Genomic DNA, 12,859 nt, shown 5'->3' on the forward strand with positions numbered 1-12,859 from the left:
GAGGGGGTGCATCAAGATGAAACAACCTTGCTTACTTGCCGGTTGAATACAAACACCTGTGGCTAAAGCAAAAGTGTGGCAGTTTTTTTTCTTCTAGACCAGGATTTGCCACACTTGGAACACATCTGTAACATGTGTTAGAACTCAGTGATTACTGATGTTTCATTAATCCTACCCTTAAGAATTTATGATTTATTTTCTACTATGTGTGATTGTCATTGTCAAGGGTGAGAAACCTGCATTCACTTCCTTTGTGGTTGCCAAAGTCTTTACTGCAGTACCGCCCCGAGTCAAAAAGGGGCAGTGTGATAAACTCTCTGCTCTTTCCTCTTATCTCGTGACACGCTATTTACTGCACATGCGCACTGGCAAACTTCCTTTTCTCCCGTGCAGCGGAGTCAATTCCCAGTCTTTGACTCCGGGCTCCTTCGTAAGGAGGCCAGAAAGACTGCAAAATGGTTTGTAATCCTCCAAATATGTGTCTACATGCGTACCTAAGACATGCATCTTGCTCTCGGCGACGATTGTTGTGTCAAAACACCCAGCTGTGTAAATGATGAACGTAGATTGAGGCTCAAGTGCTCGCTAGCCGGCTCTGCCTCAACGTGGCCTAATGGCCGTGCGGACAAACACTTCACTTCCTGTTGCATACAAACGCAATTCACTGTCAATGGCACCGTTTTTGTTTTAACACCTATCACTGTCGTTGACAATTAGCACCAGTCTTGTCATTTCAACTGCGAGCTTGGTTAGCAAGTTGCTAATGCTAACGCACTTCGTTCACTTCCAATGGTAGCTACGTGCTAACTAGCTAGCGACACTGACAGTCCGTCAAGTATACTGACTTTTTGACATGTTGTTTATTGTATTAAATTGACTTACAGTGTTTTCTCCCCTGCAGGGTTTCGTTAAAGTGGTAAAGAATAAGGCCTACTTCAAGAGGTATCAGGTCAAGTTCCGTAGGAGGAGAGGTACGTTCTCACTTCTCACACTCGTTGGATATTATTGCACATGAAATGTAAAAACCACATGCTTGTGCTTCTTCATAGAGGGAAAAACTGATTACTTTGCCCGTAAGCGCCTTGTCGTGCAAGATAAGAACAAGTACAACACACCCAAGTATCGCATGATCGTCCGCTTCACCAACCGGGACATCATCTGCCAGGTGAGTTGTATTGCTTCATCCATGTTACTATGACGACACTGATGTTATGTGACGTGCTTTGTCGCAGATTGCCTACGCCAAGATCGAAGGGGACATGATTGTGTGTGCGGCGTACTCCCACGAGCTGCCAAAGTACGGCATCACCGTGGGTTTGACGAATTACGCGGCGGCCTACTGCACCGGTCTGCTGCTGGCCCGCAGGGTATGTATTGCCACCTGGCTCGTCAAGCCAAAATAGGAGGCCTAATGGGTATGTGTGCTGCTAAAATTGTGTGGTTGACTGACCCAAAAACTCAGCTCGTTTGAGAAATGCTGGTTGACCATCGATTTCTTGTTTCTGGTGTTAATAAACAGTGTTTTTAGTTGCGCTGAACAATTCATCATATTCAAATTAACATTGCATTGTAGTAGAATGCGATGCTGCACTTTGGAGGTGGGGGCAACTTTTGTTACATTTAACATTAACATTTTAGTTAATGCCATTGCATACAAGATTATTTTTGGTTTATAACCATTTACGCAATAGCTGTCACTAACAAATCTTGTTAGAATTGAATACTCTGATAATCATTTGTGTGTATTGCTCCATGGAAGTCAGACAAATGTCCATGCTGTAAACACGGAATTGATTCATTATAGTTTCGAGGTAGATTTTTTTTTTGTGGTCGACTTGGCCAAGTTAGCCGCAAAAAAAATTCACAGCTCTAATTTACACGTCTTCTTGTCTCGTAGTCTATTATGGCTGCTAACGTTTCTCCTTGTCCTCCAGCTCCTGAACAAATTTGGCCTGGACAAGGTGTACGAGGGCCAGTTGGACATAGATGGCAAGGAATTCAACGTGGAGAGCATCGACGGGCAGCCGGGCGCTTTCACCTGCTACCTGGATGCCGGCCTGGCTCGCACCACCACCGGCAATAAGGTGTTCGGGGCCCTGAAGGGCGCCGTGGACGGAGGCCTCAGCATCCCCCACAGGTCAGCGGATCCAGCTTCATTTAAAAAGAAAAAAAGAAAAAAGTGCATTCAAGACCCCATTAACTCTTTGACTGCCAGACGTTTTCAGAAAAGGGATGCCGCCAGTGCCAGCCGATTTAAGCATTTTGACTGATTTTCAAGGTCCACAGAAAATGTTCTGTTTGGACTATGGAAACACACGTACTACCAAATGAAAGATTGGACTTTCATCTTTCATCAGAAAAAAAGAGTTTGTTTCTACCTTATTCCGTTCTTTAGTAATCAACAATAGAAAATGGTTAGTTTGACCCAATTTCGCCCGTGTTGGACCAAAATACGGAGAAATCAAGCTTTTAGTGAAACGATATTATTTCATGCATTCTAGTGAATTTGACACTTCTTTTTGTCCATGAATGATGCCACAAACACCTAAATAGTGCTTTACTTCTATAAAACACTACCACCAAGAATGAAAAAGTGTTTTTTGATAGCAAAATACGTTTATTTACATTCAACAGTGTAACAATTTGACAACAATTTGGCAAACTATTTACAAATGTGTGCAACTGTGGTGCTATTTACAAATATGTGGATGTTTCAACGACAGTTTTTCTTTTTGTAACACTCTCCTGCGTGCAAGGAGACGCAACAGCATTTGCACAAGATTGCCTCTTCGCGTGCGCCACTTTCTTGCCGGCCGTTTTTTTCCGGGGAATAGCAAGTATATACTGCAGTGTGTGTCAAGTCTAATATCAGGATCATGCTACGGTTACGTTACGGTGGTGTTACGTCTCGCTTCCCCGTGTCCTTCAGTTGCTATACCGGGTGGTAGGAGATCCATTTTATCCACTCCATTCATGGTGGCATCGTAGTCCAGAAACAGTGTCTTCTCCGTGATCAGACTGTACCCGCTCCTCCGATGAATATGCATTGGACTCGGGGTACTCTTCATTGTCCGATCGAATGTCCGCTTGTGCAGCTCCGCGTTTTCCGGCCTTAGCAGCGCTAGCCGCGCTAGCCGCGCTTTGCCGATGAGGCTTACTACTTGTTCATAACAGTCACGCCAAAGCTTCCAACTTTGGCGTAGAGCTCGTTGTCATCTTCATCATCATCATCAATCTGCATTGGTCGATGCCAACTCTCCATCGCCCGATCGAATGTCCGATTGTGTAGAAGTACCCGGCCGGCTATTGTGCGCGTTTTCCGGCCTTAGCAGCGCTAGCCGCGCTAGCCGCGCTTAGCCGTGAGGCTTACTACGTGTTCATAACGCCAAAGCTTCCAACTTTGGCGTAGAGCTCGTTGTCATCATCATCGTTGACATCAATGCGCTTTTTAGTATTGATTGATGCTTTCCGTCTTTGAAAAAAATGCTCAAGCTGAGCTGCTTGTAACCGGTTGCTTGGTCAAGCCATTGTGGCTTGGATCAGCCATTGTCTCCTCAACACTCTAGCTCCGCCTCACGTCTTCTACTGACGCCCACGGTGGGCGGCCCATCCAACCTTGTGCAAAGAGAGTCATCGCTGCCCTCTAGGGGCCAAAACGAGTCTTTGACTAATCAGATCAGCCTGATTCTTTCAGCACAGCTGCCCAAAGCTTTCCTGCACCCGTTTTTGAAAAAAAAAAAAAAAAACATAGGGGACGTCTTTTAACGTCCTCGGCGCCCTTCCCTAGGTTTATGCTAAACGTTTTATAACGTTTATGGCAGTCAAAGAGTTAAGACACATTGATCAATTTAACAGCAAATGTTTGGGTAGTGATCACAGTGAGAAGTTTGTGAATGTTTGATTTATTTTCTTTTTTTGTTTTTGCATACTGTCTGGCATTATTTTAAATCTACCATCCAAAAAGCATCTGAAGGTTTTTAAAAAAGTGCAGTCACTTATTTAAACCATCACTGCATCCACTCATTAGCAGCCTAACAGTTTTTCCCCATACTTTTCACATCTACATTTGTTGTCTTCTACTGTTAGAGTCAAAATTTGCTGCATGTTTGCTGTTTGGCTAAGACAGAGTAATTAAGAAAATTGCTCTTTTCTGTACTGCCACAGTTTGAATGTGTGAAGTGTCACTCGAAAAGATGTAACATGAAGTAAACTGCTTGGAAGGAAGAGGGTTCACCATAATTAGCATTTTAACATACAAGTTGGTCCAAAAAATATATCGTGGAAATATAGCTAACATGATGTTTGAGGGACTGGCTAATGAATTAACTTTTCTGTTGCTTGGATAAGAATCGCTGATGTTTGGATGGATAAGATAACGTTAGCTAGCAATCTAGCCATTATGTTTTTGCAAAATTACTTCAAGGCAAACTAAGCAAACGTTTTACACATAACTGAGCCTTCAAAAAAAATAATATATTTTTTAAAAACCCCAGATGATTTGGGTCCGAGTTTGGCATTTGTTTTGTTTTCGTCTGCGGTATTTTATTATTTTTTTCTTCGTACATGCAATCAGTGAGTGGGACAGCTTTTCTCAGCGTTGGAAAAAGTATTTTCAATTCCCATGTTTTTCTCTATTTGCGTGTTTGCGCTCTGCATTTCTGTCCAAAGGGTTCGTCACATGTGTCGATGTGTTATACAGAAAATAGTTCACTTGTTAAAAGCACAGTGTGAATACGAACCGCACAAAATGGGGGAAAAACAAAAGTCTACTATTGATCCGGGCCAAACAAGCGGATCAAAGGACTTTACTGGTGTGAATACACCTTATGATTAATTCACTGGTTTGTTCTTGTAATATGTCAGGAAAAAAAGGCAAAAGCAGACATTTGCAAACTTTCGTTTGTCGTTTTGATTCAACACAAAGATAATTAGGCAGCTTTCATATTGTCTAAGAATATATACTCTTGAGAGGCTGAAGATTTAGACACTTAAGTTAAACATGGAATCTAATTAATAAATGTTAAAATTAGTTTCAGTTAATTTGGCATTTGATTGTTAAAGAAAATAATTATTTAGCATGTATTAACATAATTATATTTTGTATTGTCTTTAGCAATGGGCTTTTCACTTCGAAACAGACTGCTTGCTTTCCTGTTTAGCTGACCCTCCCCTTTCTACTCCCAAAACCTAACCAGGCTGCATAAAGAATCTTCTCATAATAATTTAGGGTGCACACTCTTGTAGATGACTTCTCGTAGACTGCTCTGTAAGACTTATGTATATTTGAAGCTTCAAATATAAAGAAACCCCAAAAATACATCTCGCCTAACTACTGACAATTCCAAAACAATTAGGTGTCAATTAATTGTTGTACATCGATTGAGTCTGCTCAGTGGAAATAAGTTATTTACATTTTAAAGCTGCAAATGTGAATACTTTTGCTTACGGTTATCATACAGTCAGAATTATGCTTGCTTATTCTGTCCATTTTAAAGTGGTGACTACTGTCTTCTGTTCAACAGTTTGACGTGCACTTGTTTTATCCTGACCATGGTTATTTTAGTTAACCAAAACTAACGAAAAAAACAAAATAAAAAAAACCAATTTTCGTTAATGAAATAAAATAAAAACAAATGCTTTTTAAAAAAATTTAAACTAAGTGAAACTACATTTTATGTTAACAAAACTAACTATAATTTTAGCAAAAATGTCCTTCGTTTTAGTCTTTGGTAATCAATTAATGCATGAGCCTTTGGGAATGATTTATTTTGATATTAACCGGAATAAGGACATTTGAAAGTGTCACACAAAAAGTGACGTCATCGAGCAGCAACCAATAGAAAAGCACCTTCAGATGAAGTTGCTCCCATGGTGTTTTTTTAATATTGTGCACAAGTAATACACAAAAAAAAACTAAAACCAATACTGAAACTAATAAAAAAAAAACTAGCAGAACCACCCTGAAGACTAATTAAAACTCAACATGAAATAAAGACCAACTAGAATTTAAATTCCAAAACTATAATAACCCTGATCCTGACGCACTGGTTCTCGCTTGAGTAACTTATTTGTTATTCATTACATAATTGGGTGAGAGGAAAAAAGTACACATTTTGAGATTTAGCTGGCAGTACAACCCCAAACTCAAGTTTATTATCGTTTCCGTTTAGCTGCTGACTTCTCTGCCGCTTGGAAGTCCCTTGACACCTATTACAACATGAAATAGTCTGTAGGCAATTGTAGTGCTCTAATTGATTGGCCGATTTCCGTGTAAAAGTACGTGATTGGCATATAGTGGCCGATGCCTTTCATTGCCAATCAGAAAAATCGATCATCCGCAGCTCGTATTTTTGGAACACCCCTACGTTTAGGCAATTTAGGGGAGGGCATCAATTACTCATGAAATTAATTTATCCGTTGCAGGGGTGGTCCCAACACTGTAAATGTGAATAATTGGATTGCTTAAATAACCTGCAAACAAATGCAAAGTCTGTTTTGTTATTAAGTGTACTAGGGAAAGTGATGTGTGTTTTTCTCAATACATTCATTTTTCATATCGTCTCCACAGCACCAAGCGCTTCCCGGGCTACGACACAGAAAGCAAAGAGTTCAACGCCGAGATCCACCGCAAGCACATCCTGGGCATCAACGTGTCCGAGTACATGAGCATGCTGATGGAGGGCGATGAGGAGGCCTACAAAAAGCAGTTCTCACGCTTCATCAAGAACGGCGTGGCCCCCGATGCGGCGAGTGCTACGCTAATGCAAAGCCCTCTCACAACCGCTCTGGATCTTGTCACATTTGGAATAATCTCCGAAATGTGTCTTTCAGATTGAGGAGATGTACAAAAAAGCTCACGCCATCATTCGTGAGAACCCGATCCATGAAAAGAAGCCTACCAGAGAGGTCAAGAAGAAGAGGTGAGCACACGCTCTAGCTTTTATGCCACCTCTACAGTGAGCACACTATCAGTTTTATGAAAACAAAATCATCTTGCTCTGCTTGTCAAGAGTTATAATCTCAGATTCAATATCTCAACTCTATTCCCCCTTTCTGCAAATAACATTCAAAGATCGAAAGACGAACAATGAACATGAATTAAGTGAAGAACCCTTTTGGTCTGTCCTGGACATTGCCTTGAGATTCAGGACTGACTGACTTCGCTGTTGCTATCGTGCTAATGGGCTCTTTCTCAAAAGGTGGAACCGTGCCAAGCTGTCTCTGGCCCAGAGGAAAGACCGCGTCGCCCAGAAGAAGGCCAGCTTCCTTCGGGCTCAGGACAAGGAGAAGGAGGAAGCAGAGTGAGCCTTCACCTTCTTTTGCTACAATGGCAGAATTTTGTTCAAATAAATCTATGAAAAATCCTTGCACCACCTCTCGTGCTTTTATCGCACCTAAACCTTTCATCAACTTGGATAAACAACATAATCCACTTTAAATTACACTGGTTAAATTCAGATTTCTGTAAATCTGAAAGATATGTTATTGAAATATGGCTATCTTTATAGTTGCCCTGGTTAATACAAAGACTACGTTGTCACTGCCTCATTCAGTTTTGTGTTGTGTGGGTCAGCATTATAGAGAAGTGGAGAATTCCAGTGCCACATCAAAGTGGTAAAATTAAAAATACAAGTAACTGTTTAAAATAAAACTTAACCCCGAAATTGCACACAATACCAGACTAATTACCAAAAATTAGAATGCTACAAATACGCCGAAAGTTGCCCCAAAAAAAGTCTATTAGCCAGGGCCGATTTGACACATTCAATATGGCGGACGGACGTGCCTCAGGAAAAGGCAAGCCAAAACGGCGCGGATCTGAATCGACCACGTGGCTAAAACGTCACGTGCTATTTTGATGTGCCGCCCGCTTTGGTCGCCAGGGGGCCACATCGAGTTTGTTTTGACTTTACCACCTGTTTTAGGTAATCCAAATTATTTGTTTTAATAGTACAATTAACGAATGAGGAGTGATATCTTGAAAGTGATAATAAATTGTAATATTTTTTATTTTTTTTGCTGTACACACTAATTCTGCAGTAGTAGCAGTTTGTGCAATACATAGTCCCCTATACCAAGGGTGCTCAAGTTCGGTCCTCGAGAGCCCCTATCCAGCCTGTTTTTCAGGTTTCCCTCCTGCAGCACAGCTGAATCTAATGATCGGCTAATCAGCAAGCTTGCTTTGCAGAAGCCTGATAACGATCCTGATCATGAATCAGGTGTGTTAGTGGAGAGAAACATTGAAAACAGGCTGTGTAGGGGCTCTCGAGGACCGAACTTCAGCACCCCTGCCCTATACTGTACATAACAGTGAACAGTCAGTGCCAGCGTATCATCGTTTATTTTTCAATAAAACTGTATTGATTTATTCCCAACAATCTATTCTCTTTACCTCGTAGCATTTGTCTTGACTGCTTTCAGTGGCTATTAGATTTTTTTTGTCCAATCATGTTTTTGTGTTTGTGTCTGTTGCCATGTCAATGTAATCTGCCCAGCGCCTTCAGAATTGGTAGTAGCGTTTTTTTTTAAAGTTTTTTTTTTTAAGTTAATTTAATTTCTATAGTTTATTGGTGTGAAACATTCACCATTCAATGTATTTTATTTATCAAATTGTAATTTAATTTAATTTGAGCAATGTTGCACATCCACAATTTACACTTTATATTATTTTTTATTTTTCTAATAATTTTGGATTTTATTTTTTGATATTTTTTTTAAATTGATGGATGGGTGGAAAATAGTAATTTTACAAGTGTGGCCACATTAAGATTGAAATGTCTCATTTAAAAAAATATTAAAGAAAAACAATACATTTAATCAGTTTAATTTAGATTCAACTTCTCTGTGAAATTTTGGTTTCACTTTTAATTGCAAGTGAAATGCAAATTCTGCAATAATACACTAATGTAACCGCTGGTCAGCCTTTATACTTACATTTGTCTGGATAAAAACTGCCTTCGATCTTGCCGTGACATTTCATTACGAATCAATGATTACAAAAGATGATTTAAGGACGCGTTACGTCCACACTGGCACCGGAGGACATTTGGGAGCCAAGCGTTTTTCAGGCCCCGCCGCAGTACAATTGCATTTTCGCCGCGTCAGCAAGTCATAATTCAGTCTAAATGCGGAGCCCGGGGGTTTGCACAATGTGCACTAAATTAACTCCTTGGCGCTTTGTTGTTTGGTGTGACATTATTATAGGCTGCCTTTTGGAGTCGCTCGAATCTTATCTGTTTCATTAGCGTCCAGCTTCTTACTCTTTGGCTGCCCTTGGCTTTGAGAGGGGAAAGAATAGCGCTTTGTTTGTTTTTTCTCTCTCCCGAAACTGTAAAGGTGAAATAAGCGAGGAAGTCAAAGAGACGACTTGGCGGCTGAGTTGAAATAAATGTTACTCATTTCCCATAAGGCCTTTCCTTCTCTTGCCCCCGGGGAGGGCAGATATATCCACACAACGACTATTAGCCAGCAATCGGCCCTTTGTTACCTCGGGCTGGCTTATTAAATCTTATTTAAAAGCCTAATCTTGATAGCGCCGTAAGCATAAAAGCTTTTGGTCCTGGTGGAATAAAGCTCAAAGTTCCTCTTTGATACTTAATATACTGTATGCACGCTTGTCAACCAGGAATTACAAATAAAAGATGTGTAATCTCTCCTTTATTTTTCTTCCAGAAGCAAATTGCACTCTTTAGTAGTAGCACGCTGTCCCACAACATGCTGGGCAGCGTTGAAGTTTACTGGAAAACATGTTGCTAGTAAGGCAAAACTGCAATGTGTGCACTAGTTTAGGAATATGAGCTACTTGTCCTATCAGTGCTTCACTAGTAGTACTAGGATTGTGCAGATGTCAACAGATTTGCCTCACTTGTAACATAAAGTTGACCTAGTAGTGTGCAGAAATATGTAGAATTGTCTTACTAGTGGGGGACATACAAGTAAACAAACTTTGAGTTGGAAATCTAGAACAGTGAATAAATGCACAAACAGCGTTCCATATGTGTAAGTGTCAGTGTAGAGGTCAAGCAGGCAAAAAAAAAAAAAACAGCATATCCGTAAGGGCCATTGTTTGAGCGGAGGTACGAGCAGGGGAATGCAGAGTGGAAATATGAGCCGGGGATTGGAGGCACTCCTGCCAGCTCCCATGAGATCACATGTGACAGAGGAGCGCCACCTCCTTATAAATCTGCCACTTTATTGCGCCTCCGTCCCTCCAACCTCTTGCGCAACATCTCCCAAACAGAATCAAAATAAATGTTGATTGTGTGACCCCAATGGAGTTTTGACACGTAGCAGGCGAGCACCACGGCTCATCCCTCGCACTTTAAAAGACATTTTATATGTTTTAGTTTTTTCCTGAAGGGGAAATGTATAAAGCAGCGAGACAGTTTTACAGTTGTGAAACACATGCACAAACTAGATAAGGCAGGTTGTAATTTCATAAAGAGTGAGGAACGAGGGGCAGGATAATCTCGTCCAATAGGACTTTGCTTTGCCGTTAATGTTGTTTTCGCCTCGCACGTTGTATTTCGCAGTCTCTAAACTAGCAAATGTGTTTTGAATAATAGACTGAAACAATAAACATAATCTCCATCAACTCATCTTCAGGGAACTAAAGTTACATCACAATTGATTGTTTGTGCATCTGCTATACCACTGATTTTGAAGCAAGCAGCTTTTAATATGTTTTGTTTACAGTCTATGAGCAAGTTTGAATTTAGAGTTAGTGCAGTACCAGATTGTGCCACAACATGCCGGGCAACACTGAGCTCTACTTGAACGCATGTAGTGTGATAGAAGAAGAAAAGAAAGCGGCACAAATTATTACGAATTGCCATTAGTCGGTCTATGGTGTTTCACATTACTACACACTACTATTAAGCTAGTGGACTTACATAATTGGTTGAACATTTTAATGTTTTAAATAGTCAACTCTCTCTTGTTTACTTTGTCAGTTTAATTTGAAGCCCTAGTTTAAACCCCTTCTTTGAAACCCTAAACCCTGTTTAGAATCCTAATTTGAACCCCAACCCCAATTTTAAACCCTACTTTTAAACCCTAACCCTAGTTAAAACCCTGCCCCCACACCCCCCTGGTGGATGCTTGGGGGCCCGGTCCCCGTTGGCTCCACCCTCCGCATGCGCCTGAGCTTGAGTGACACTGAATTACAAAACAGAAACACAAATTGTTAGTTGAAACACTTTGTGAACAAAAATTGAAGTATGTCTTTATTTGACATAGAAAACAAATCAGGACAATTTTCAGCATTTTATAGAAAAACGGTCAAATTACAAATAAACGGATTTCATTCACAACTTCGCAAGTTCAGCCAAATCACATAAAACAAAAGTTCCCTCATCCTCGGCACAGTTTCCAGAGCAAGAGGAAGAATAGTCTATATAATATAAATACTAACATATGCATTTGTGGGCGATTAAATGGAATTTAAAAAACAAGTTGACTTGATTTTTAGCTCACGCCCCTTTGACAAAGCTCGAACGCCACATTCGCGTGCACCTCGGAAATCACACTTGTTGCCAAACACGACCGCGAGTTGAGTGTTGATTTTCAAACAAAGTAATAGTTGTGTGTCTTGTTAACAGCCTTTCAGTTAGAGACACTTTACTTTGGCGAATTTCCTGTTACTGATGCGTTGTGTCACCCGAGAACTAATTCAAATTCCCAATGCCATTGAACGCCACACAACTCCCTCCCTTCCCAGTGTGTTTCCAGGTCCAACAGAACAGAACGAAGAACAGAACAGTACAACCGACTAGCATGGCGTTCGTAGACGCGCTCCGAATTGTCTTTCCTCGCCTCTCTCTTCTCTTCGTTTGAGTTAAAAAAAAACAACCGTTACAACCTCAACGTGGACGCGCCGGACAACGGATAAAAAACACCGGGAGACATAAAGAACTCGTTTGTCGATTTTTTTTTAAGGGGGGGAAGTGGGGGACTACTACGACAAGTAGTAGTAGTGGGGAAGCTTGCTAACTAGTTAGGCTAGCCACAACTTGGTGATAAGGGACACAAGAGGTAGACGAAAAGGTAAGTCAAGTGTGGAAGTTGGTTGAATTTTCTGTAATTTCTGTATAGTTTCCCCTTTAGGGTTACATTTCGATTGCTGTAAAACTTGGTAACGTCACTAAGTTACCGCTAGCTGACGTACATTTACTCGAACGTTGTACTAATCGCAATAATGTTGCCCAAGGCATTTTGAATGTTTTTGGAAAAGGGGAAAAAACTAACCCCCCCCCCCCCCCCCACACACACACACCTATTCAACAAACAAGAAGAGCCCAGTTGCCTCGATTTAACCTGTGCGGATTATCATGACCAGGATGACTGAGAACCAACACTGCCGTTAAGAAAGAACACAATTTTGGGGGAAATTATCCTAGTAGGCCAACAATATATATTTTTTCAATTTTGTGGTATTATATGTGTTTATGACATGTTATAATGTAGGGGTCACCATCCTTTTCGAAACTGAGATCTACTTCTGGAGTGCTGTGAAGGGCGACCAGTTTTAAACACACAGCTGAAATAAATTGTCTTAAATTACCTTTAATAATATTACATTTGATTAATAATTAATGCTATTCATTTACGCGGTCATGCTACTCCTGTTAATGATTTCTCACAATAATTGGTGGACAGATAAACATTAATATACAACACTTAATTTCTATAAATTTGTGTTAGTGTTTACTTTTTCAAAAGATCATTTCTACAACACTCTGAGAAAATCACAATGTCCCATCACTAGTGAGTGAGCTATTTTTTACAACTGGCCAACAGGCTCCTCATGTGGTATTTGGGGAATACCTTATGTTATTGTATAACACAAATTTATAATCAA

At 40.5% G+C, this 12,859-nt stretch overlaps 2 protein-coding genes across 2 annotated transcripts in view; both read left to right on the forward strand.

Moving 5' to 3' along the window:
- The first annotated feature begins 358 nt into the window (after positions 1-358).
- rpl5b (ribosomal protein L5b) lies at positions 359-7,364 on the forward strand. Its single transcript, XM_086089779.1, is given in 9 exon segments — positions 359-439; positions 441-458; positions 902-971; positions 1,050-1,165; positions 1,233-1,367; positions 1,935-2,137; positions 6,569-6,746; positions 6,832-6,920; positions 7,200-7,364. Coding segments are annotated over 9 exon segments (996 nt in total). The 3' UTR covers positions 7,306-7,364.
- A 4,366-nt stretch (positions 7,365-11,730) lies between these two features.
- sh3rf1 (SH3 domain containing ring finger 1) overlaps positions 11,731-12,859 on the forward strand; it is a 34,948-nt gene continuing 33,819 nt past the window's right edge. The window contains exon 1 of the mRNA XM_086089760.1: positions 11,731-12,045. The gene's annotated coding sequence lies outside the window, so the exon portion shown is untranslated. The remainder of the gene's footprint in view (positions 12,046-12,859) is intronic.

The sequence above is a fragment of the Leptonotus elevatus genome, chromosome 11 (genome assembly GCF_054856555.1).
Source record: "Leptonotus elevatus isolate MCC_2025b chromosome 11, RoL_Lele_1.0, whole genome shotgun sequence".
Classification (NCBI taxonomy): domain Eukaryota; kingdom Metazoa; phylum Chordata; class Actinopteri; order Syngnathiformes; family Syngnathidae; genus Leptonotus; species Leptonotus elevatus.